The sequence below is a fragment of the Mytilus galloprovincialis genome, chromosome 9 (genome assembly GCF_965363235.1).
Source record: "Mytilus galloprovincialis chromosome 9, xbMytGall1.hap1.1, whole genome shotgun sequence".
NCBI classification, from domain to species: domain Eukaryota; kingdom Metazoa; phylum Mollusca; class Bivalvia; order Mytilida; family Mytilidae; genus Mytilus; species Mytilus galloprovincialis.
In genome coordinates, this window is record NC_134846.1 from 82,888,760 (window position 1) to 82,915,414 (window position 26,655).

Consider the following 26,655-nt stretch of genomic DNA (forward strand, 5'->3'; position numbering starts at 1 on the left):
TTTTTTTGAGAGGATTAATATTCAACAGCATAGTGAATTGCTCAAAGGCAAAAAAAATATTTTAAGTTCATTAGACCACATTCATTCTGTGTCCGAAACCTATGCTGTGTCAACTATTTAATCACAATCCAAATTTAGAGCTGAATCCAGCTTGAATGTTGTGTCCATACTTGCCCCAACCGTTCAGGGTTCAACCTCTGCTGTCGTATAAAGCTGTGCCCTGCGGAACATCTGGTTATAACCTTGGTATGACACTACCATGGCAGCATTTAGTATTACCCTTGTCTGTCTGTACGCCTGTCCTTACATCTGTCCATAAAATACAGATCAATTTCACAATTTGGGTAGTATCACTTTTACAGTTCTCTAGTTATCTCCCTTTATAAAGTTATATGCAACAGGATTATCATCTGTGTCACACATTCTCCATTTATTTAATTACTTAAAAGTATTCATTAGGTAAATGTTTAAAATGATTCAGAAATTTTAATAGAAATTGGAGTGATTGTGACTTGTCAGAATGTCCAAAACAACATTACGGCAAGAGTGAACGTGTTGAATCAACTTTTCATGTAATTCTTGCTTGTAGTAGTGCATTATTTACACCTCTGTCTGGAAATTTGAATTTTGGAATAAAGCATGCAGATAATACACAACCAAATGCAGGCAGGGATAACATAGTACAATGTTGATAGATAATTCTATGGGAAATAGAGCTTTAAAAATTAACTTTGTTAGGAAGGATGTAGGCATTTTTCATACCAATGTTGATTCAATGTTGGAATGTTATGTCAAAGATTTCTGATACCTTCACAGTTTAGAATCAGATAAAGATTGTTTATATCAGAAACTTAACTTGAGTTAAATGACATATAAGATTTTTCAGTCCTTCAGTGGGAAACATTGGCTATTTTTACAGTTTTATTAACTCTTATTATTTTTGACTATTTGAAATCATTAAAGTCATGTGTTGAAGTCCTTTTTGGATTAGTGTTTATCATTTCTTTATTTGATATGAATAAGTTCCAAGATGACATTAGTATGTTTTTTCTTTATTTTTTTAGAAATTTAAAAAGGATGTTGAAAAAGTGTTTGGAAAGGATGGACAGAAAATAGGATCAATGTCGTTAAAGGTATGATATGATTCTTATATTAGCCAAATTATTTAAAATGAAACTGGAGGCAAGATGCGGTTAATCTCTCAATAGTACAAAGTTAACTTAATGCAAGACTCAATATAACAATTTTCACATTTTTTTTTACAGGAATTCCAAATAAATTTCAGTAAACTTTACACTGAGATGGATGAAGAAGTGAAAGGGATTAACAAGAAAAAAGAGTTGATACCACCCAGATCTCTGGTTGATTATTGTGAATGGATGGCTGACTTTAGTGGTAGTACTCAGGGAAGAAGACTGGAAATTCCAGGTACAAATCCTTTAAAGCTCGCCTTTCGATGTGAGCCAAGGCTCCATGTCTGTACTTTGACCTATAATTTTAAAGTTTTTGGGATACGATTGCTTTCAAGCAATCTGTAGACTTATACCAGTGTCTCAGGGCAATGCCCTCATGTCAATCATTTTATTCTAAACATTAAGGAACATCTCAGATTCTTATGATTGTCTTGGTTTAAAAGGTTAAAACTAATGAAGGGATTGAACTTAAACAGCCTTACTATAATGTTCTTTTCATAATCTTCATGTTTGATATTTCCGTGACTTGTTTTTAACAACACGGAAAATCAGAATTAAGCAGTATTTATATTTAGTGTTTTTATAAATTTAGAAACACGTCAGAGGGAATTCCCTAGTTTTGATAAAAATGTGAGAGTTCTCTGAATTCAGATAAATCTATTTCTGTCATAGCTAAGAACTGAAGTTTCTCTTATATGTCGCCGTTATGAAACTGATATTTAATATTGTACTTCCATAAAGAAATAGAGAACCATTTAGGTTGTTTAATTAACATTTAAAATACGTTCTTGCTCCAGGGTTTGTTTAGGTAATTATGCGCATGCGTATAGTTTTCTTGACTTCAAGGGGTATTAGATTAAATGGTTGCTCTGGATTCCCCACTCAATTGATTGATTTAAAACTCATGGGATCGTTTCTATTTTTGTCTGCTACTGAGGGTTATTGTTGTATCATAATTTTAAATCATATGCATCATTTAAATTAAAATAAATGTAGTCCACATCGTAAAAGTAACTACAACACCCCTTACGACGAAATGGAGTCTTCCATATTATCGTTTCGAGTTGTCTCCCTTCCAGAAGTAACTTCCATAAATTCTGAAAACAAAACATGTCGGGAAAATTAACTCATTCTGTCGATAAACGTCCTGTTATATTAAATACGATCGCAATTTTAACCGAGGAATGTGTACGGAAAGGAGTCATGACCACTGACTTAAAGGAAATTAAATATTTTTAAAAGAGTTAGGAATTGGGTTCCTCCTAGAATTATCGTAGGAAAATAGGTGAGATACGAAGTGAAATACCTTCTCTCACTCTGAGTCTCTGCTGTGACTACTGTGGAAAGTAGAATTGATAGTACAAAAATAAAACACAATGAGTACATTGTTCATACACTTGTATCCGGGATTGGCTATTTTGTAATTTCATGCAGATTATGTAAATTACATTTTACATGTGCAGTTGAATTAGTTTTCAAAATAATACTATCCAGTTATACATGTGTCAATGAAAACAATGGCAATCGTATCCCTCAGAGCAATCTGCTCTTTGATTATGCATTGATACTATCTTCTTATTTATACTTTAACCATATCAGTTGATTTATATTAAGGCTACAGTTGTTCAAATCTCACAAGACTAATACTAAAAGACAAAGTCGATGTAACAGTTAGACTTTATTCTTGGGATATAGCTTTTGATTTTTTGAAACCTAATTGTTGCCTAGGGCCCATATAAAACAACAAAATATATATTTTTTCAGGACTATAAATTTTAACTTAGTTACAAAATCGGAAATCTAATTATTTTTGTGCTTTAGAACAAACAGGGCAAATAGTTTTAAAATTTGTTAAATCATATTGTGCAAGGAAAAAATTGTTGCTTAAAAGTTGAGTAATTGAGAGTTATCTTACAGTTAAAAAAGTTTTTGATTTGCATTTTACTTTTAAGGGCAATATAATGGAGAAAGTAAACCTATGCCAGAGTATCATGTCAAGGTCGTAGGATTTGATCCAAGGGTAAGTATCAAAAAGGATCTTTTAAGGATGTTTGCTTGTCAAGTTTTGGAATTTTTGTCAGATTTTCGAAATCCTCTGTCAATGATAAAGCTATGAAAAATCAAATGAGAACATTTTCCCGCCAAAATTTCAATGGCTAATATCACGAAAACAAGCACATTGACCTATATATCATATTTGCTCGTTTGGTTCCTTTATTAATCCCCTATCAATGTATACTAGAATTATGAAAAGCTTGATATTTTGAAACTGAGTTGTGACCTGTAAATCAAAGTTTTAAAAAGGCAGATATCAACATCGCCAGAAAATTGTTATAGTGTTTACTTTAAGTAGAGTTATTGTTCTTGTGAGTATTGAAATAAAAAAAAAATTGGTGAATTCAAACTGTAATTGTGAAGACAAATTTCAAAAGATGTTAATATTCACTGAAAAATCAGACAGTAATACTGTTTTCAATGGAAACTGATAGGTTGGAACATGGAGTTAACATATTCAAAAAAAAAAATTAAGTTTTGTAATGCTTTCAGATTCTTGTAATGTCATCTATCAGAAAACCAAAACGTTTAACTATACGTGGAAATGATGAGAAAGACTATAATTATCTTGTGAAGGGAGGAGAAGACCTTAGACAGGACCAGAGGATAGAACAACTCTTCCATCTGATGAATCAAGTCTTTGTCAATAATCCTGCATGTAGGCATCGTAAACTACATGTCAAGACATACCAGGTTATCCCTATGACATCCAGGTAAGTTTCCTTGTCAATAATCCTGCATGTAGGCATCGTAAACAACATGTCAAGACATACCAGGTCATCCCTATGACATCCAGGTAAGTGTCTTTGTCAATAATCCTGCATGTAGGCATCGTAAACTACATGTCAAGACATACCAGGTCATCCCTATGACATCAAGGTAAGTGTCTTTGTCAATAATCCTGCATGTAGGCATCGTAAACTACGTGTCAAGACATACCAGGTCATTCCTATGACATCCAGGTAAGTGTCTTTGTCAATAATCCTGCATGTAGGCATTGTAAACTACATGTCAAGACATACCAGGTCATCCCTATGACATCCAGGTAAGTGTCTTTGTCAATAATCCTGCATGTAGGCATCGTAAACTTCATGTCAAGACATACCAAGTTATCCCTATGACATCCAGGTAAGTATATTTGTCAATAATCCTGCATGTAGGCATCGTAAACTTCATGTCAAGACATACCTGGTTATCCCTATGACATCCAGGTAAGTGTCTTTGTCAATAATACAGGATGTAGACATCATAAACAGACATAACAGGTCATCCCTATGACATCCAGGTAAGTTGCTATGTCAATACAGCTTATAGGCATCGTAAACTTAAATATGTGATTAAAGGCATATTTGAAATAATACACATCTATATCCTATTTGAAATAATACATGTCTATAACCTATTTAAATTAATAAACATCTACAGTTGCAAACTTTCCAAAGGTGCTATCCTGCACTTTGATTTTTTGCTCCCTTTGTTAACAAAAACTAAGAAGTAAGAGAGAAACTAAATAGGCTTAATTGAAATGTTCAGGAAAGATTTGAAATAAACTCATCATAGATACCAGGACTAAATTTAGTATATACGCCAGACGCGCGTTTCGTCTACAAAAGACTCATCAGTGACGCTCGAATCCCAAAGTTAAAGTTATAACAAAAACATTTTATTTTAATTTAATTTCTTTTTATAGTTTATTTACATACTTACAATGAACTTTCACTTTCACTTTCAGTTGCTATTAATAACGTTACTTACCATTGTAACATTGTGACGTTTAAATTTTAACAACCCGATTTTGTACTTCAGCTTGATTTTATGTATTGTTTTTATCCTGATGACGGTGCCCTAGGCACCGAAACATGTCGATCGATAAATTTCTGCAGCAGTCCCTAAAGTGTTGTTGTTATAAGACTTTCTACATTTTATGTTTTTCATCATAACCACCCTGCATACCCCCGGGTATCCACTTTATGGACTCTACCGTACTACAGACTCACCAGGCCTTGGTTCACTTTCGTTTGTAAAAAATCTAGATGTGTTTCCAGATTATTATTTTGTCCTATAAGAATTGCAATAACAAATCAAGAGAACTTTTACCCATGATAAAATATCCTCATAAATATGACTGTTGCCATGAATTACAGGGTTGGATTGATAGAATGGGTGAAGAATACAATTCCACTGAAAGAATTCTTACGTGGAAGTCTGACTGAGAGAGAAAACATTGATGATAGAAAGTAAGATTTATTTAATAACCTATGTAGAGGTCTAAGGGATTTTAGTGTTTTATTCCATTTGTGGGTTTTGAATATGTTTTCAAGGTGATTTCTTACAATTCAGACATGATGTTACTTCATTCAAATTGATAAAGGAAGACATCTATCAGAAAGACACTAAAAAGTCCTTGTTAAAAAATTTATTTGATATAAAAAGAAGATGTGGTATGATTGCCATTGAGACAACTCTCCACAATGTATGAATGATTATTATGCAAAAATTTATTTAATGAATGTATGATTATAAAACTTTTCTATCTCAAACTTAACAAAATAATTTCATGTTATTGTACCCTTAACAATGAAGCAGGTGATACACTAAGATGGTCTGACTAGAGGAGGGGAACAATAGAGTAAGATGGTCTGACTAGAGGAGGGGAACAATAGAGTAGTCTCATAATCAACTAACCCTCTTAATGTAAATAAGAAAGTTAAAATATGATTTATTTAAATATTGTTTCAGAACTGGTCCCCTGATTCTACATGTAGACTGGTTAAAAAAGTTAACATAATTTATGTAAATATTGTTTCAGAACTGGTCCCTTGATTCTACATGTAGACTGGTTGAAAAAGTTAACTAAGGACAACCAAATAGTACAATACTGTCAAATGTACTTAAGATACAATAAAACAGAGACTATCAGAGAATTCAAGAATAAAGAAAGTCGAATACCATGGGATCTTATGAGGTTAGTATGATATAAATAAATTTTGTGTTTCTACTGTCTTCTGATTGGTTAAAATTATTAGTTTATTTTCAATGTTGTCAATTTTGATGGCGACACACCCACTTTGACGTTGTGTATTCATACGCCAACATGTGTGTAGGTTGTTATTGTTAATAATATAAAAAGTTCTTTGAGCCTTAGTTTTGATAGAAATTTATTTATAATGAATGGCAATAATTTATTTTGATTTTATTGAACCATAAAACTAATTTTTGACTCTTCACATTTTACATAATCCGCTTCGCAGATTATTCAATGTGAAGAGTCAAAAATTAGTTTTATGGTTCAATAAATTCAAAGTAGATAATAGCCATTCATTAAATAACTCATACCTGCCAACTTTTTCAAATGCCCATGGGTGTTTTGTGTACAAGATGGCTCTTACAGTCATAAAAAACCTGCAAGGGGGCCTTCAAATGCATCTTGATATTGTTTTTTGGCTTCTTCATACTTTTTAAGGCCTATAGACATTGTAAAATTAACTGTTTTGTTAAAAATTGGTACAAAATTCCTCTTTAAAAATTTTCATTTGGGAGCTTTCATGGGGGAAATCCCCCGCAAATAGTGACAGTTGGCAGGTATGATAACTGAAGAAGAGAATTTTTAATAACATTTGAACCAGTCAGTGATATGGGATATTAATTTTATCTAACAATCAAAGAACTCCTTATTACATACACTATTACTAGTTTCAAATATTGTTATTCACAATATGTTTATTAGGAATCCATACAATTTAAAATATAATTTGAAATGATAGCTTTTCAATATATAAAGTGGTAGAATCCACTGCTGTGGATGGAGAATTTATATTTACATCTCTGTCTGTAAGTCCCAACATTAGTTTCTGTTCTCTAATTTTAGTTTCCCTCAACCAAATTTTATAAAACACAATTCTTATTACCACCAAACACAGATCTAATTTGAACACAGGTGGCATAACTTTTGCTGTTCTGGAGTTATGTCTCTTTGAAAATGGAAATGGAATATAACAAGCGATCTGTGTACCATGGATACATTCTTCTTTTATTTTTTAATATATATTTGATATAAAAGACAAGTATGATATTCCAAATAATTTTGGTTGGAATCTAAGAAAAAAGTAAACTTACAAAAATACTGAACTCGAGGAAAATTCAAAGTAGGAAGTCCGTAATCAAATGGCAAAATTAAAACTCAAAGAAATCAAACGAATGGACAACACATGTCATATTCCTGACTTGGTACAGGCATTTTCCTATGTAAAAAATGATGGATTAAACTTAGTTATATAGCTATAACTCAGGTGACAATAAGCATCTCCCCCGAAGCTATCCCTGTATTGCTTGTATATTGTACTGTATCTAAATGTCACATGGTATCTTATTTCAGGAGATCGTTCCAACAAATGAGCACCTCCCCAGAAGCCTTCCATGTATTACGTGTTAATTGTACTGTATCTAAATGTCACATGGTATCATATTTCAGGAGATCGTTCCGACAAATGAGCACCTCCCCAGAAGCCTTCCATGTATTACGTGTTAATTGTGCTGTATCTAAATGTCACATGGTATCTTATTTCAGGAGATCTTTCAGACAAATGAGCACCTCCCCAGAAGCCTTCCATGTATTACGTGTTAATTGTGCTGTATCTAAATGTCACATGGTATCTTATTTCAGGAGATCTTTCAGACAAATGAGCACCTCCCCAGAAGCCTTCCATGTATTACGTGTTAATTGTGCTGTATCGTATGCAGTGATGTCTATCTGTCAGTATATCCTTGGCATTGGAGATCGTCACTTGTCTAATAGTATGATTGACCTTAGTACTGGACAGATGGTGGGCATTGATTTTGGACATGCTTTTGGTTCTGCTACTCAGGTAAAAAATAGTTGTGTGTACAGGATTATTTATATAAAGAAACGTGCACTGGATTCAATGACATAGATTATGGCATCTGCACAGAATTATCATAGCATTTAGATTGCATATTGTAGTACTAATATGTGTTTTTAATATTATATCTATGTAGACTGTTTAAGGAAAACATTTTGAAGATTGCCATGTAATAAAATATATAGCATTCTTGCCTTTATGAAAGCAAATTATTTTTGGGTGACTAGACTTTGATATTATATGAATAATATGATGTATATATTTATTATAAGATTCACTGGTATGTGATTTATATTTCAGTTCTTACCCATCCCAGAACTGATGCCATTCCGTCTAACCAGACAGATCCGTAACCTTATGATGCCTTTACAAGAGAAAGGACTTATGGAGAGTACTATGATACATACCCTGAGAGCTTTACAGGAAGACTATGATCTATTACTCAATACTATGGATATTTTTATCAAAGAACCCTCACTTGATTGGCAGGTATGTGTTATGTGAAATCATGTTTTATGGTTTCAAAATGAAACCCACAGAAACACAGAACTTGTTTAGGTGATATCCCATATCATCATTCCAAAAATATTTCACGACAACAAAACATTTTTAAAGCTTAAAGATACCCATTATCCAAAATAGGAAAAGAAATCCATAGTCAGGAAAGTAATTGAAATAGAGGAAAGATATTGTTTCAACCATAAAATCCAACTGTCAAATAAATTGATATATGTAACCTTTCAAAAATTCGTAAAAGTAATGCAACACAGAAGAGATTACTTTTTGTTCCTCTTATTAGTAACTTTTAAACGATATATATATTTTATATTCGATAGAATTACTATAAATGTGAAACTTCAGGAATTTACTTTCCTTTTACTTTTACAGATAAATGCAGAGAAACAAAAACAGGCCATGGGTGAAGATTCCATTGAAGGTAATTTAGTGTAACTAGTACTACAACATGAACAAATTTATTGCCTACACGTTAACAGTAGGTATTCATAGGAATGGCATATACATGTAGTAAAATATGTACATCAAAAGTCATGGTACCTCCACTTGCACATTCTAAAAGCATATCTTTGTTCAAATTGTTGGTGTGTGTTTTTTGTTCACTTATTTGATTCTTCTCTGAGGTTTTGACCATATGTGTGGGTAGCTGTATTACAAGGTTTTATAGAATGAGCTATCATTTACAAGCTTTATATGCATTTCTGGATTGTAACTGTTTTTACTGTTTACCAAAATGGATACCCCTATATTTCATTCTTATGCATTAAATGTGGTTTGCTTTGATTTTAATTCTTTCAGTTTATGTTAGTAGGATTTGAAATAACTCATTGCATTTGTCAATTTTGTAATTTCATGCATCATTTAATTTGTTGGACACTATGTTTAAGATTTGAAAGGCTGCAGACTTTAATTATTATAATGGTCAATTTTAAGTCATGTAGAAAGATGTTGGTTTATGTTTAATGATTTAACTTTGGTGTAAGACCAGTTAAGGCAACCTAGTTTTGTATTTCCATCAATTTTTGTTTTTGTTTTAATTTCAGCTGTTGAAGAAACTGAAGAAGATAGATCTTGGTTCTCCAAACAAAAAGTCCAATATGCACTTAGAAAAATGAAGGGACATAACCCAAGAATTATAACCAGGTGTGTATTATCTCCCTAACATAATTTGTTTATGAGTGAGCATCTAAGTAGGTCACTTATTCTTACACATGATATAAGAGTAACAGACAGAGCTATTCATTTAGAAATAAAGTCTTGAAAGAGAGACAAAAAAAACTATTGAAATAAGGTTTTGTGTGATATTTATGCCTTAAATTGAGTGATTGTATGAAAATCTCATTCTAATACAGACCCTTTTCAACACACTTATTTCAAATTACAAAATGGATTGAGGTGTATATACCCTTTTTAATGTTGGAATTATTTATGATAAATATTTGACCTTGATCAAGACGAGTACCTTCAATTATAACTGCATAAACTGAAAAAGTTGATTTTTTATTGTGGCACATTCTATGCATTATATTGTGAGTTTTTTTACTTATCAGGGATTTTGTAGTTGCAATAGCAGATTTTAATTTCCTTTTAAAAGAAATTTTGTTATTTTTTCAGAGATGAATTAAAACTTGGAGAAAAGAGACACATGCATTTTTCAAAGGCTTTAAAAGCATTTGAGAATGTAGCTCTTGGTGATCCAAAGGACAATATCCGATCACAGTTACCTGATAAAGGATTATCTGTAGAACAACAGGTGGCAGCACTGATAGACCAAGCTACTGATCCAAATATCCTCGGTAGAACTTATGCTGGCTGGGAACCTTGGATGTGATTGTTCTGACCTTCAAACTTGCGTTTATTGTTAGTGAAATTGTTATATTGTGTATAAAACTGCATTTGTTGAATTATTGATGTGACATAGACGATCTGCCCTTTGATGAAAAGACTACTTTTATAATCATATAGTCATAAATGAGGAAATGCAAAGAATAAAATCAGCTGTCTTGAAAGTGTACATGTCTGTCTGACACATTTGACCTACCTCATGATCAGTTTCATTATTAGAGTTTTGTGATACCTGAAGGCAGATTTTCAACATAGTATTCAATCATATTCAATGAAGCTAAAGCAGAATATTTAAGTGTATAACCCTTATTTTGTTAGGAAGATAATAATTGTTTCCTTTGTGTTTCAGTTAGTTTGTTCTTCACTAGTTTCGTGATTAGTTACATGGTTGAATGTACTGTTAATACTGTTATTTTAGCTTGAAATTTTCGTAATAGTCTGAATAACATTTCTTGTAAAAAATATACTTCTATAGAATGTCTATACTATAGATAGTTCACAATATTTTATGAAGACATTGTATTATATTGACTTCATATTTGACAAGTGTAGTATTTGATCATTTAAACAATCCTGTGAGATATTTTTACAATGAACTATGCATTAAATGTCAACATTTTATTTATCATAATGGGAAGTCTCCCACTGAAGATTTCTGTGGCTATGTTATCTAACAATAAACATAAGAAGAGTACCAATCCTAAATGAATTTTTGACCTAGCTTTAACAAAATAACATTTAGCTGAGAGATTCTTCATTATGCAAAGAAACAATGTTTTGGCAATAAATTAAAATATATATATGAGGAAGAAATTTAGAGAATTATTATTGTAGTTTTCCAAAAGCCAGCAAGTATTATCTTAACATAAAACAAGTTACTCAGTAATCTTGTACACTAGTATTTATACTGTGCTATTGAAATTAGATATTTATTCTCAATTAGAATGATAAATAAAGATTGGTTCATTTTATATTATCCCTTTTAGGAAGGACTTTTCTCCTAGTGGTGATAGTATTTTGTGTCAGAAACTGATATCATCTATAGATTAACAATGCATTGCATTTAACATTTTTTGTTGTATTGATTTAATAGATAATCATGTATTTTTATAAAGTTACATTTTGTGTCACTCAGTTTCTTTAAAACTGTGCCATGTGTTTTATATAGTTAGTGAACAATACATGTTTGACATTAAACCAAGGAAGAAGTGAACAATACATGTTTGACATTAAACCAAGGAAGAACCTGAGAATTTACTCTTAATTTTTTTAGTGCTATTGTATAATTTTACAATTATTCTGAATTGCTTTCCAAGTTTTGTTTGTTAAAGTTTATATTACAGATTGTAGTGTTGTGTGTCATACTTCAAAAAGAAATTTAATAAAATAGTTCAAACTCCCTGTGTGTTAGTTATATATATGACATTAACACTTTGAACTCCAAGACCTAGTATAAGCTTTTGTGATAATTTGACATCTGTCAACGCACATGAAGGGTAGATGTGATTTTAGCATTTAGATTTCAAATGAACCTTTAATCCATCTGCATGGATACAGGCAATCCCCTCTTTCTGGTATTTGACGCCATAAAGGTGCGCAAAATTTATGAACTTTTTCGGTGATATAACTTGAAAGTTGTCTATTGTTAGTAAACTAAAGGAATGAAAACCATTAAATGACTTATTTGTTGACCCTTTTTGGGGGTTTTGGACAATAACTAAAGAAGATAGAAATAAACTTTAAACAAAAACATTTTTATCAGCTATTAACAAATCAACGATAAAGAATTTTTGACATGAATGAATTCTATTCTAGTCTACAAAGTTAGAAAATGTCCATTTTTGACAATGCACATTGACCTAGGTAGGATACATATGTTCTTTAGAGCCTCTGGTTTGTAAATGCTACAGTTTTCTTATAGAGTACAACAAAATAAGAGGAACTTTGAAAACTTTTCACATAGGGGTCTGTTTTGTTGCACTTAATAGTTTATAAAAAGTGATAAACAGTAAACTCGGCAAACATAACACAGGCTACATCAACCACCTGACTGCTGTGGGGAATAAAACCAGACATACAAAGGAACAAACAACACATATGTAGTTCTGGTCCTGACTTGATAGAGTGAAACATGTGGTGGGTTTAAACCAGTCGTAGTGGTATTTAATTTCATAATTAAGATAATACCTCCAAAAAAAATTAAGAATATGATTGAAATTGCAATTATGATTTTGATGTTCATGCACATGCATTCCATGTTTTATTGGAATTAGAAAATGGTTGTTCATAAAGCAAATAGATAAAAGCACAATATTAGAATTTATAAACTGAATTGTCTTTTTGGATACCTATTTTGGTTCAACAGTTTTAAAGGGAAACTTCGCAAAAAAATCAAAAATTGAAATTATGTCCATTCTGTATAAAAATACTCAACTTCATAGATATTAAAGTTTTATTCTGCTAGATAAGAGATCACCATCAATTTTAAATTTAGAGTATCAATCCTCTGCATGCCGCCATGTTATCATCTTGTCCGATTAGAAACCACAATATGTCTATAAACCACAAAGGACCAAAACTACAGTAACCTAATGTAGTCGTCATTGCATGACCATATCTTGTCAATCGTACGGTTGTTTTACCTGACTAACTAACTTGATATGGAAAATGTTATTATTTTTTTAAATAATCATGGTCTGTCATTTTTAAACTGTTTATATGGGAATTAGTTAAAAAGTCAAAGTTAAAAGTCATAAATGATCATACATAAGTGTTCCGTGAAAATTGTTTTTGGAAAATCTAATTTGTTCATAATTCTTATAATTCTTGTAATAAACTTATTTAAATAAATTCAAACCTTCCGTTATCTGATCACCAGCATGGCTAAAGGTATTACTCCTTGCAAAGGTATTGCGAGGTGACACGTCCAGGTATTCAAGCTATTTCCTGTCGGGCTTGCAAGTTCATGCATCATTTCACTTCTGAGGGTATTTGTAACTTTCCATTTTGAACTATCAGGTGTATAATCTAATATACATCTCTGTCTTGCGTGACCGATAGTGATATGCTAGTCATTACTAAACTCATACGCTTGTTTATAAATAACATTTCTGGTGTAAAGAATATTATTTATAAAAATCTCAATAATTCCACAAAAAAAAAGATTTGATAAAATAAAAATCTATTTACACATTTTTTCCAAAGGTTTTGGGAAAATGTAAGTATAAACTCGTTGTAAATAGTGAAGGACAGATTATAACATACGAGAAATATTGATTTAACAAAAATGTACGCACTTGTCAACCATTCGTTTATAAATACGCCTGGATAGAAAGTTACAGAACTATAGATAGTCACAATTTAAAATGTATACATGTCTACATTGAACATAAGAAAGGAATACATTTTGTTTAAATTGGGGTAAAAGTTTTATAAATAGACTAGTCCATGTATGCCAACAGTATGTAATCATCGGATATCGATGGACTATTGTATACCAAAAGAAGAAGAAGAGAATCAATTTGATTTACCGGTAGATCAGAGACATATATTATGTCTCTGTTTAAATACAGGTCGATATATAACTTGCTTTGGTTCATAAAGTTATGGACATAGTAAAATCACAGATTTATATTTCAATTAGATTTTTCTCGAACAAAGTTCTGTATAATGTGTAATAATGAGAACATGATTCTGAAAGTACTTTATGCCAAATTTCCTGTTCCGACATGCATGTTATATATATGCCACTGGACGTACACTAATTATCCCAAAGGAATGTGAACATTTTCCAGGAAAACTATTGAGTATCAATGTTACAAATTAATTTTGGGATTTATTTTCTTTCTTGTTATTCAATAACAGAAATTTAAAGAAAAAACTGCTTGTCCACTTTAGGGGTATTAATTAAGTCATTAAATGAATAATAGATTACAATAATTAATCATAAACGCGCAAAGATTTTTAAACAAAAGTATTTTCTCTTTTTTCGTACATATTCTATTCTGCTTTGGTAGAGTTATCTTCTGATAGTTTCCGATATTAATACATTGCTTTCAAAAGTCTAAATTCAAGTGTTCTCGTACATTTTTTTGCCTAATTATTAAGGACCATCAAAATTCTTTGGTTAAGCTATTTCTGATTTCCCCTTTTTTTATGAGACATAAATAAAGGACAAGAGGTGTATATCATTTCATTCTGACACATGAATTTTATTTCCCCGACTTTAACTGAAAAATTGTTTATTTCTTAGTAAATTAGAATTCAAATAAATAATAGCACCAAATATAAATTAAATAATTCCACGGCGATCTATTTTTATTTGTCACAAACTTAAATATGTATTTTAAATGTGTGTATTAAATGCTACCTTTTGTTTTATAATCCACTGATCTCAATAGACAGTCACACCTGGCAAGGTGTACCCTAGAGGCCTGGTTGATTACCGAAGTGCAAATAACAATTTACCATTTAACCAGCCTTCCATGAGTATTGCCACAGAACCGTGAATACACACATCGTATAAACCTAGTCATAGCGGAGATAGTTAAAGGTTAATTAGAGTACACCAAAATATTGTCTTTACAGATTAATGTACTTTAATTTGTTCACCTTATCAGTACGAAAAAGCATGATTTAAAAAAAATACATAACTTAATTTTTGTATTGTCTACAAAAATATATCGAATTTATACATTTAACATAGAAAATTTATCTCATGAATGTGTACAACTGCACGTCTGTGTGTTTTTTATTTTCTTATTATCGGATAGTTATTAGATATAGCATTAGTCATCATCGCGCTTACGATAACGTTAAAATATGATTAAAAACCAAGACTTTTAATGATTGTACTTTAAATCCTGGCATGCAAAAACCAGGAGAAAACGTCACGACCTACAGGAAGTAGTTAATATTTTTTCACTAATTATAGAATTTCTCCTTTATTACTGCACATAAAGTGATAAAACTTTGTGAATATATATATTATGTCATAATGAACATATTTAAACCATAAGTTAAAAATCTTGAATTTTCCCTTTAATATCTTCTATAGTACTGTGGATTCATTTATTTTCGTGCATATTAATTTTTGTGGATTGCTGAAAACTTGCACTTTCATTGATATCTGATTTCGTGGTTTTGCCTATCTCAGTGGAATTATAGTTATCCCGTACCATTGTTAACTCGTACCAACGTCAACTCGTACCACTAAAAAAAAACTCGTACCAATGCAAACTCGTACCACTGCTAACTCGAACCAACTTATTTAAATGCATTTAAATGGTGTTAAATGATGAATATATACTTTACTTTTCACTCAATACCTCTTAAGTCTGTAAAATATATATAATTTGAAAGTACAATGACCAATTTGTAGCTAATGTTCCTTGTCTATTGGTCCTGGATAGAAAATACTTCAGACTGGTTTACTTTATATTTGTATTATTATTAAAGTATTATAAGCTTCACCCCAAGAAAATATTTATTTTTCATGAATAAATCTTAGCAGTTGACACGGTTAATCAAAATGATTTCCAAAATGTATTCTTACTGTCTATAAATAACAATGAAATGTAACTGTTTCCTGTTAAGGTGTTTCCCGAATTTTCCCGACAAAAAGCACATGGCTTTCAACAATTGTAAACATAGCATTCGATTTGTGATCATGGATTATACAGCTTTAATTAATTTAATTTGAATAGAGATATTCAACTTAAGGTACAGTTAAAGTAATCTTTTTTTGTTTTTTTTACTTTCTTCTTGATTAAAACTAGTTTGAAAGATCAGTTTAAAAAATAAAGCTTAAAAAAACATTCGTATTTTTGTCTATAGGCTTTTCTTAAAATCCAGTATAAAATTCAAGTAATTCAACCTTTTTTTTTTTATTTAATAAGTTTACAAAAAAAACCATAAAACATTCATATTTTTTAATATAATTTTAATGGTACGACTTCCCAGTGGTACGAGTTTACGTTGGTACGAGTTAACTTTTTTGGTACGAGTTAACGTGGTACGAGTTTTCGGTGGTACGAGTTAACTTGCTTCCTCTCAGTGCATACAAAGTCTATTGAAAATATGTTATTCGTTGAGCGATGTACCAACGAAACCAACGAAAATTGGTATCCAACGAATAATAATGAATCCACAGTACTAAATATAACAGTTAGCCCCATTAGGTTATCTTATTTACACCTTCATATTTAAAGGTAATTGCAAAATTAATATACCTTATCGCTATTTGTACGCCGTAACTAGACATCACAAAAGTTCTCGTAAAATGTTGACGTCATAATAGAAAATATCTGACGCCACAATGGAAGGTGCATGTTGTATGATGTCAAAAGTTCAAGCGGAACAGATTCCAGGGTCAAGTGGGACAGATTTCCAAATAGTGATAAGATGTATTCAATGCTTTATGAAAGGGGAGGGCTCTTTCAGCAATTTGAACTTATTGTATTATTTGTAAGGAAAAATATAACTAAACAGGATACAATAACAATATCTATCAAATACTTAATAGCCTTAATAGAATTCAGAAATACGTGGAAAAAATGATTGTGGGTCGTCCATGTGTTCTGTTAGTATAAATTTTTTTATTGGTATTTAGATATTTTATTTTAAAGCTCTTCAAGCAAAGGAGGTTTAAAAGTAATATACATGTAAACATGATTGCTGGACAAAATGCAATTTTTCAAACTTTTCTCGGAACACTATTTACTTGGGGATTAACAGCTCTTGGGGCTGCTTTAGTTTTTGTTTTCAACAGCAGACAGGTAAGTTTTTTCTACTTTGATCTCGTAAAACAACTCGGACATCAAAACTAAATATCATATGACACCAACAGGTGTTGCCACATCATTTATAACCAAAGATAACATCAAAAGTTTCTTTGTAAGGATAACTTTCTTGTCACTCTATCAGAAGGTCATATTTTTGTTGACAGAGTTTAGTTCTTTGACCAGAAAAGCATACATTTAAAGTCCATAGAAGATAGATGATTATTTTTTTGTTGTCAATAATTGCATACAATAATTTACAATTCCCATAGTGACCATACACCTTATCGCTATTTCAGTATTTGTCCGCCATTACTGGATGTCACACATGTTCCCGTAAAATTTTGAGGTCATTAAACAAATTATCTGACTCCACAATGGAAAGCCAGGAATAGCGATAAGGTGTATTGGAAACTTTTTATTCTTTAATTTGGACAAGGATCTTCTTACCCTTTTGGAGCACCTGAGATCACATCCTGTTGCTTGGTTTTTGGTTTTCTTTAAAGTGTTCTGAGACTTGTTAGTCTTTTGTCATGTTTGTTGTTTTAGTGGTTTTTTTTTGCCATAATTAAAGCCTTATGATAAGGTCAGTTTATCTTTGACTTATGGTCAGATCACATATTTTCATACTTTTGTTTACAGAGAAAAGTATTGGATGCTAGTTTAGGATTTGCAGCAGGGGTAAGTTAAATTCTCATTAAATCTATTATGGTTCACTCTTTGGGGAAAAAATGTATAAAGTCACGATATACCTACATGTACATTGTACATACACCTTAAAAGGCAAACATAAAGGAATAGTGCTTTTATTGCTTTTCTTCATCTCAGGTCTGATGGATTGGCATGACAACATTCAGTACTATTCTTTGAATCTTGTTTTGGTCAGTCAATGAAAGTCCAAATATTGGACACCTGATTGCTTGGCTATATCTTGGCAGCCAACTTTTATTGGTGAAGGAAGTCCGAGTACTCAGAGAGAACATCTAACCCTCAGCAGGAACTGCTAATTATCAGCTTTACTTAAAAAAAGAACACAAGCCTGAGGGATTTCTGATTGAAGTCACCTTCTATGGTCGATCTCTGCATATGTAAAAATAAAATTGAGAATGGAATCTCATGTATGTGAAGATAAATTGTCTGTAATTAATCAATTAAAAATATCTGAGATGGTGATAATCATGATTATGCTGTCAAAGAGAACTAAGTACAAAGTTGCAAGTATAAGTGTTTTATAAACATAAATAATCACTTAAGGAGGCTCGTGGGTATAAGATTTTCAGAAAAAAATTAAACATTTATTTTTCATTACAAATTTTATCTATTACATTAAGCAGTTGTTACCTTATCATATGGTACAAAAATCATTCCAAAAATCAATTCGTGTTAGCCCCAGGTGACTTTAAAATGTAGATATCATTGAAAAACCTCCAAATTATCTCCCTTTGGTGCAAAAGTGCCATTTTTTGGCATTAAAATTGAAATATTTTTTATTCTTTTTCGAATAAGCTGTACATAAACTGAATAATTGTAAAATTTTAGCGATTTCTGTAATTTAGTTCTTTTTTTATTTCGATATTACTGCTATTTCTCCTATTAGTTCAACAGAAAAAAGGGACGTTAACAAAAATGTATTTTTCTTTCGAAAAGGCAGATTGTGAGCGTAAATGAACGGTGACCCCATCTTTTTATTTCATTTTTCTATTAAGTATAAGATAAAGTTCATTTATAGAAAAATATAGCGAAATCCTATATTAAATTTTTTAAAATGATTTAAACCCGCGACCCTCCTTAAAGTGTGATATAACTGACTCTATTTTAAAACTGATATAACTTACTCTATTTTAAAACCTTCATAAATGGTAGTGAGAGGAGAAAACGTGAACATTTTTTATGGATTTTAACCGATTCATTGTTTTACAAATTGCAACTAAAAACAAGGACGCCTTACCGTGCATGAATTTCTCGCTGCATTGTAGACCTATTGGTGACCTTCTGCTGTTGTCTGTTCTATGGTCGGGTTGTTGTCTCTTTGACACATTCCCCATTTCCATTCTCAATTTTAATATATGAATTAATTACATTATATACATGAACTGAAACATAGGTGATGACAGCAGCCTCTTATTGGTCCTTACTGGCTCCGGCAATAGAAATGGCAGAATTGTCCGGGTTATATGGTAGTAATGGAGAGTGGGCATTTATACCAGTAGCTGTAGGCTTTGTTCTGGGAGCAGTCTTTGTTTATGGTGCTGATGTGTTAATACCATATATTGTAAGTAGTTCCTACCAAAGGGAAATGAGTTTAAATAGTAAAAATAAGCAGTATGTAAGTCAAAATTTTTTAAAACTTGTATGTATGTGCCATGTTGAAGTTACACACACATACCTAATATGTGATGCAAAGTCCCTTCAAACTTTTACCTGAGGTAGAGGAAATGTTTAATGGTTTACAAAAGTGCATCAAGGTAAATAATGATAAATGTTAAAATCTTAAAGAATACCTGAAAAAGTTTTGAATTGTCTTTTTTTTTCAATTTTGGGCCTTTTATAGCTGACTATGTGGTACAAAATATATTTTTCTTTCTCATTGTTGAAGGCTGTATGGTGATTTAAAGTGGTTAACTTCTATGCCAGTTGGTTTCTTGTGGAGAAATGTCTCATTGGCAATCATACAAAATCTTTTTATTTTGATATTGAATTGTTTTTAAAAAATGCATTAAGGTAAACAGTAACATATAAGTGGAATTTTTAATTTTGAAGATGTATTGAGTTGATTGTATATTGTGTCTTTCAGGGAGGTGGTGGTAACAATATAATTATGTCATTAGAATCTGAATATAAACAGCACAAAGATGAGGATGTACAGATAAATCTTGTATCTCAAGAACAGTCATATAGTAAGCATTAAAGCAATTCATATAGTAAGCATTAAAGCAATTAACAATAAAACAAGAACAGTATTAATTTAGCAGTAAAATGCAATGTGATCAAATATGATGTAGTAAAGGTACCTGAACTAAGATCTCATCAGGGTTTTTAGATTCTTACAGATATAAGTTGTTTCATTCTGAATATTGACTTGAATAGACACACTTCACACAGTTTATAAATTCTGTATACTTTTGAGTCACATTGCTGAACTCATTACCGATTACAATGTATAAGCAATGAACAAATTTATCTTCCACGTGAAGTAAATTTGAACTTATGCCACATATAATCTATACAATAAATTAATGAATTTATTGTTATACAGAATTTTGAAAAAAAGTATGGGGGTTTATATAATTACCTATGAATATGGAGTGAACTACGAAGTTGTAAAAAAATGCCCAATTTCAATTATTTTGGTCGAAATGGGCCTGATTGTCAATCATTAAAGTCTTTATTTGGCTACTTTTAGTGTCAAATAACCTTTTCTTCACATTCATTACATGGTGTAGTTTATTTACCAGTAGTAAAGTGTTTATTTTTTAAATTATTTTTACAAAAGTTTTACTGTACATGATCATGTGTAAATTCATATTCTCACATATTTCATATGTGATAATTTTGTTTCAGATTGTTCTAGATCTGAATATAGTACAGGTCCACAACGAAGGAAACCAGTACAAGGAGGATTAATATCTACAGAGGACCAAAATAATGTTGTTAATAATGAAGCATTATCATCTCAAGACACAAGATGGAAAAGAATATTACTACTTATCATTGCTATTACAGTACATAACATTCCAGGTATTACTACTTATCATTGCTATTACAGTACATAACATTCCAGGTATTACTCCTTATCATTGCTATTATTGTACATAACATTCCAGGTATTACTACTTATCATTGCTATTATTGTACATAACATTCCAGGTTTGAAAACTTTCATTATAACAACCGATTTAGGAGATAACTGTATTGTATTTTAAGCGATGACGGCATCAATTGGTGATTTGAAGGTTGCAAATTAAGTTGACTTGCAACACGTTAGCGGAGCCAGTAAACAGGTATTTGAAACCATCAAATCACCAGTTGATGCCGTCTGAGCTTAAAAAACAATACAGTTCCATTCTAATATCAAATCATACATTTAAACCCAATCAAAATGAACATTACAAACAATGTTGCATTAGAATCATGATTGAACATTTCATATGATGGAAACTAGTTTACCTTTTCACTGAAATTGTTAAAGTTTGAAATGTATTGCCTTCAAAGTGTACTGCAATGTCCTTCATGAAATCAGAATATTTACAAGAGATGTCAGAATGACAGCGGAATATATATTTATTTCAATATTCTTATTTAAAAGACTTGTTACCTGCCTAACCATGCAATACAGTCACATGCATTTTGTACATTTAGAATAGTACAGCAAAACATATTCAGTTAATACAATAGAGAACTCATATAATGCATTAGTTTAAGATTACTTCGATGTCTGAAATCCTTAATGACAAAGAGAAATTAACTTTGGGAAACATTTGTTTTTAACTTTTTTCTGCTTGACAATGAGTTTATCTATCACTATTTTGAGACAGAATCTTGCTTTACTTAAGGTTGCCAATTTCAAAATGTTTCTGTATTGACTCACTTTTAAGGGACCCACCAAATTAGTCCTATAATAGATGATCACTCAATTTTTCAGAGGGTTTAGCGGTTGGTGTTGGGTTTGGTGCAGTGGGAAGAACTCCTTCAGCAACATTTGAAAAAGCAAGGTAAGTTTTAAAGTCAGTGAAAAAAGGAAGGGAAGGATTGAGATTGGAGGCAAATTTAACCAAAACTAGATAAAATATATGATAATTGAATTTTCAATAGTAGATTTAATATCAAGTCACATATTTTAAGATTCTTTAACTTGTATTCACATGGTTAAACTTACTTGAATCAGTGTTCCACAGTTTTAACCACATAGAATACATATATCTTATCAAAATAATGCTTCGAGAAGGAAATACTTATATAAATGATCAGGAATAAATAACAAATGAAACATTTTTTTATGTGTTGCACCAAGTGCAAAACAAGTTTATGGTATAGTAATGTAGGGTAAATGTGTGAACATGCCTGGAAAAAATGGTACATGTTTTATGACATCAACTTCTTATACTGTTGTGCACCTGCTATTATGGAATTGTTTGAGGATTTGTTCCTATTTTTCAATTGGAAGGTATCACATATTACATTCATATAAAATCAACAGATATGACCTTGATTATTTTTTTTCTGTAGAAATTTAGCAGTAGGTATAGGTATACAGAATTTTCCTGAAGGATTAGCAGTTAGTTTACCTTTACGTGGTGCTGGTATGTCAACATTAAAAAGTTTTTGGTAAATATTATAGTTATATTATAAATTTTGATTTGCATCTCAGTGCTGTGCACTGGATATGGAAAATATAGGGTTCATCTGTTTGTTTATCTTTATCACATTATATGTATGAACAGAAGTGTTGGGTGAATACAATGAGAAAGAAAAAAACAATAACACAAATTATCAAAAGACAGTAGCCAGGCTTGCATTTCTCTATAGATTTTAATGAAATTTATGTGAAAGGCTTAAACTCATTTATTATCATCTGGAATTTGAAAAAGTGATTTGAATGAGAGTTTATTTATAAAAGGCACATTGTTTCCTGAAAAGAAAATAACATTATCAAGTTTAAGATGATATTGATGAATGGCTGTTTGACGAATGCCATAAAATTTGGTTCATATTCAGGACAAAAACATGTTAAATGTAATATGAATATAAAGCCTGCTTTCTACTAGGCCACATGCTGGGCCAGATATTTAACATGCTTCTTTACAAGGATACAGTCTGCAGAAAGACATGTCACCCTACCAGGACACATTATTATGTTTAATTGACCAGTCTTTTCTCTTACTCCTTAACAGTATTTGCTAAGTGTAGAAGAAGCAAATACAAATTTAAGTCTCTAATTTGTCCCTGCCGAGGTTTTATCTCCATTAAGGTGACATTAAACAAATAAAAGTAACAGTCATTTCAGGAACTCTGACTTATTGCAGGTATGTTGTGTTGGTTTAAATTAAGTTTATTGAGGTAAATTTCTAAACTGCCTATTTTGTATGAAAAATGACAGAAAATTTAATTTGTGACATTTTTAAAATATTTCCAGGTATGGTCAGCTAAGTGGAATGGTGGAACCTATAGCTGGTTTATTTGGTGCTGTAGCTGTTGTTATAGCACAGCCTTTATTACCATATGCTTTAGCTTTTGCTGCTGGTGCAATGATATATGTGGTTGTAGATGATATAATCCCAGAAGCGCAGACATGGTCAGTTTATTTTTTGTTGTCAGAAATTTTATCTTATAAATTTTCATACATAACAAACCTTAGGGTGAACATTCCTATAGTTAATTGTTCAAATAAGTCACCTCATTGATATTTTGAATACATGCAGTTATGAACTTTCATCATCCTGGGTGCTTTTCTATGGTTGAGTGTAAAATTTTATCATGATCTTTAACATAGAACATTTTCTTAAATATTTGAATATCAAAATGGTCCTGGTGAACTATCTCCGATGTTGAGAGTAAATTATTTCTTGATTATTAACATGATCAATATTTTCCAAAGGTTAAATCTCTTCATATTGCTAGTGAATTATCTATCTCCCATGGGTAGGTGAAATTATTTCATGATTGTTTACATGAATAACTTTTAATTCAATGGTTAAATGACAAAATAATCATGGTCAAAATATGGGTAGGTGAAATTATTTCATGATTGTTTACATGAATAACTTTTAATCCAATGGTTAAATGACAAAATATATCTCCCTTTGTTAGGTGTAAATTACTTCATAATTATTAACAGGGTAAATATTCTCCAGATAAATGTTATTCAATGGTTAAATGTCATAACATTTATTTCCCATGGTTGATTGTAAATTATAACACGATTGTTAACATGGTAAGTGTTCTCAAATGGCTAAATTTCAAAACAATCCTGGTGAGTTATCTCCCATGTTTTAGAGTAAATTATTTCATAACTACTGTAATAACATGGTAAATGTTATCTATTAAATGGTTAAATGTCATATCAATCATGATGGTGAATTATCTCCCATGGTTTAGAGTAAATTATAACATGATTGTTAACATGGTAAATGTTCTCTAATGATTAAATTTCAAAACAAACTATGATGAATTATCTCCCATGATTAATTGTAAATTATTTTATGATTGTTTTAAAACATGATAATTTTAATCCAATGGTTAAATGTCAAAAAAAAAATCATAGTGAATTATCTCCCATGATTAATTGATAAATTATTTTATGATTGTTTTAAAACATGATAATTTTAATCCAATGGTTAAATGTAAAAAAAATCATGGTGAATTATCTCCCATGGTTAAGTTTAAATTATTTCAGGATTATTCACATGGTAAATGTTCTGCAATGGTTAAATGTCAAAACAGTCATGGTAAGTTATCTCCCATGGTTAATTATAAATTATTTCAGGATTGTTTACATGACAAATCATACATTTCAACCAATGGTTAAATGTCAAAACAGTTATGATGAGTTATCTCTAATGGTTAATTGTAAATTATTTCATGATTTTACCATAGTAAATTTTATCCGTTGGTTAAATGTGATAGGAACTATGGTGAATTATCTCCCATGGTTAATTGAAAATTTTTCCTTATGGTTATTGGGAAATGTGAATTAAGAATTAAGAATGCTAAGAAATCAAGTGTCCACGAAACTTTTTTCCACAATCCAAGAAAATTGTACCATTAAAATGAGACCAAATGTATATAACCTATAGCTGTTAAAGTAAATTTTAAATTAAATTATAAATGTTGAATTTTATTTACTTTCAGTGGAAATGGAAAAGTAGCATCATGGGGTGCAGTTGTAGGTTTTGTTGTTATGATGTCATTAGATGTTGGTTTAGGATAACTTAGTAATCATAGGACAATTATAAGGTAAGTTCAAAGGGTAAAATATTGATGGCTCATTGATTTACCTGATTAAAATACATAGGAATAACATGTCATAAACATAAATTTGATTAATTTTTGATGAATATGAATTTATAAATTTGCCATAAAACAGATATATAGATAGTTAAAAAATTAAAATTGTTCAGAAAACAACTTTTTCTGAAGTCTAACAGTTTTTGGAATTTATGATTGAATTTGTGCCATGGTGAAAAAGGGAAGTAACTCTTTGTGTCAATAGAGACATATCTATACCCAACTTCCAAGTTTCAACTACCACAACTTTCACTATAGTTTTTATATAACAAACATGTTTAACTTTCAATTGCTGTGGACCGTGACCTGTTGTGAATGAAAATTAACAGAGAATTCTAATGATCTACATTCTACTTGTAATTACTTGCTGGACTAAGAAAGAAACAATGGACAATGATGAAGGGGTTTATATTTGTCAGATTGAATTGATATAAGAAGTTCTTTTCATCATAGGTTGTTGTCTTATTGTACATTAACCTCACATCTTTTTTTTGCAAATTTTTACAGCTGTCAAAGTTTAAAGTTTATGTGATTTTATCAGTTTTGGAAAAATTTATAAGAAAAATTATGATACATTTATTAGATTTTGTTGATTTGAAACTTTATGAAATCGAGAATATGATTGTATGTAGCAATTATACTTGCAGAGATTACTGCCCTTTTATGTGTACACTTTACCTTAATATGTACATAGTGTTAAATGTTTATTTCAGAATATGAAGTTAATATAAATACTTTGTGATGACAAATAAATCTATAAATTATTATTTTCTAGTTAAAACTTTTAATCATTTTTCTTTCTTTTCAGAATTTTAGCTACATCATTGAAGATCTGTGATGGACTCCATTCATATAATGATATAGGACTTTATATTTTATGCTCAATAAAAATATTAATATTTATATTTTACATGATTTACATGTTTATTAAGAGTTTGGCACCTGTACCAAGTTATAAGTGTTGGATATTTTTTATCAATTACCTACCTTCCAATTTAGTGACCCCTTGGAAGCATGCAAAGCCATCTGATAATTATTACATCAAAATTCTGTAGCTTCAAAGCTTTAGTTTATACTGATGTTATTCATCTACATGATGAGACTAATCAATTTGTTTTGTGTTAAGAATGTGTGTAATAAATGGTTAATATCTGTTAATCTGACTTGGGACAGGCACATAAAGAATTTAACAGGGTTAAACAATGTTTGAGCTCTCAACCCTCCCCTAATCTTGTGTAACAGCACAACATGAGAACAAATGGCTAGACTCAACAAGACTGCACACACTGAAATGTCTCGCCTTCTTTATTAACCATTGATATTATGTTGATATTACTAAAGAGAAAGCTTTACTACAACTATAACATAAACTTCAAGATTCAA

The 26,655-nt window shown here is 30.8% G+C and overlaps 2 protein-coding genes across 2 annotated transcripts in view; both read left to right on the forward strand.

Annotated features, from left to right (window-relative positions):
* LOC143046151 (DNA-dependent protein kinase catalytic subunit-like) overlaps positions 1 to 11,888 on the forward strand; it is an 84,271-nt gene extending 72,383 nt beyond the window's left edge. The window contains exons 84-94 of the mRNA XM_076219172.1: positions 1,065 to 1,133; positions 1,266 to 1,428; positions 3,146 to 3,213; positions 3,741 to 3,961; positions 5,393 to 5,485; positions 6,058 to 6,213; positions 7,912 to 8,113; positions 8,429 to 8,617; positions 9,017 to 9,065; positions 9,688 to 9,787; positions 10,259 to 11,888. Of these exons, the coding sequence (XP_076075287.1) occupies positions 1,065 to 1,133; positions 1,266 to 1,428; positions 3,146 to 3,213; positions 3,741 to 3,961; positions 5,393 to 5,485; positions 6,058 to 6,213; positions 7,912 to 8,113; positions 8,429 to 8,617; positions 9,017 to 9,065; positions 9,688 to 9,787; positions 10,259 to 10,475 (1,527 nt within the window). The 3' untranslated portion in view covers positions 10,476 to 11,888. The remainder of the gene's footprint in view (positions 1 to 1,064; positions 1,134 to 1,265; positions 1,429 to 3,145; positions 3,214 to 3,740; positions 3,962 to 5,392; positions 5,486 to 6,057; positions 6,214 to 7,911; positions 8,114 to 8,428; positions 8,618 to 9,016; positions 9,066 to 9,687; positions 9,788 to 10,258) is intronic.
* Positions 11,889 to 17,127: 5,239 nt separating this feature from the next.
* On the forward strand, positions 17,128 to 26,175 carry LOC143046166 (zinc transporter ZIP11-like). Its single transcript, XM_076219197.1, has 10 exons — positions 17,128 to 17,265; positions 17,911 to 17,949; positions 19,373 to 19,540; positions 20,063 to 20,165; positions 20,830 to 21,006; positions 21,911 to 21,980; positions 22,495 to 22,593; positions 23,402 to 23,560; positions 25,117 to 25,221; positions 26,081 to 26,175. Exons 1-9 carry the CDS (start codon positions 17,158 to 17,160, stop codon positions 25,193 to 25,195), a joined length of 1,002 nt encoding a protein of 333 aa, XP_076075312.1. The 5' UTR covers positions 17,128 to 17,157; the 3' UTR covers positions 25,196 to 25,221; positions 26,081 to 26,175.
* Positions 26,176 to 26,655: the final 480 nt, after the last annotated feature.

Coding starts and splice junctions, on each gene's coding strand:
- LOC143046166 (XM_076219197.1), top strand. CDS start 17,158: ATGATTGCTGGACAAAATGCAATTTTTCAAACTTTTCTCGGAACACTA. Junction 19,541..20,062: donor ATGTGTTAATACCATATATT/GTAAGTAGTTCC, acceptor TGTGTCTTTCAG/GGAGGTGGTGGTAACAATAT. Junction 21,007..21,910: donor TACAGTACATAACATTCCAG/GTATTACTACTT, acceptor TCAATTTTTCAG/AGGGTTTAGCGGTTGGTGTT.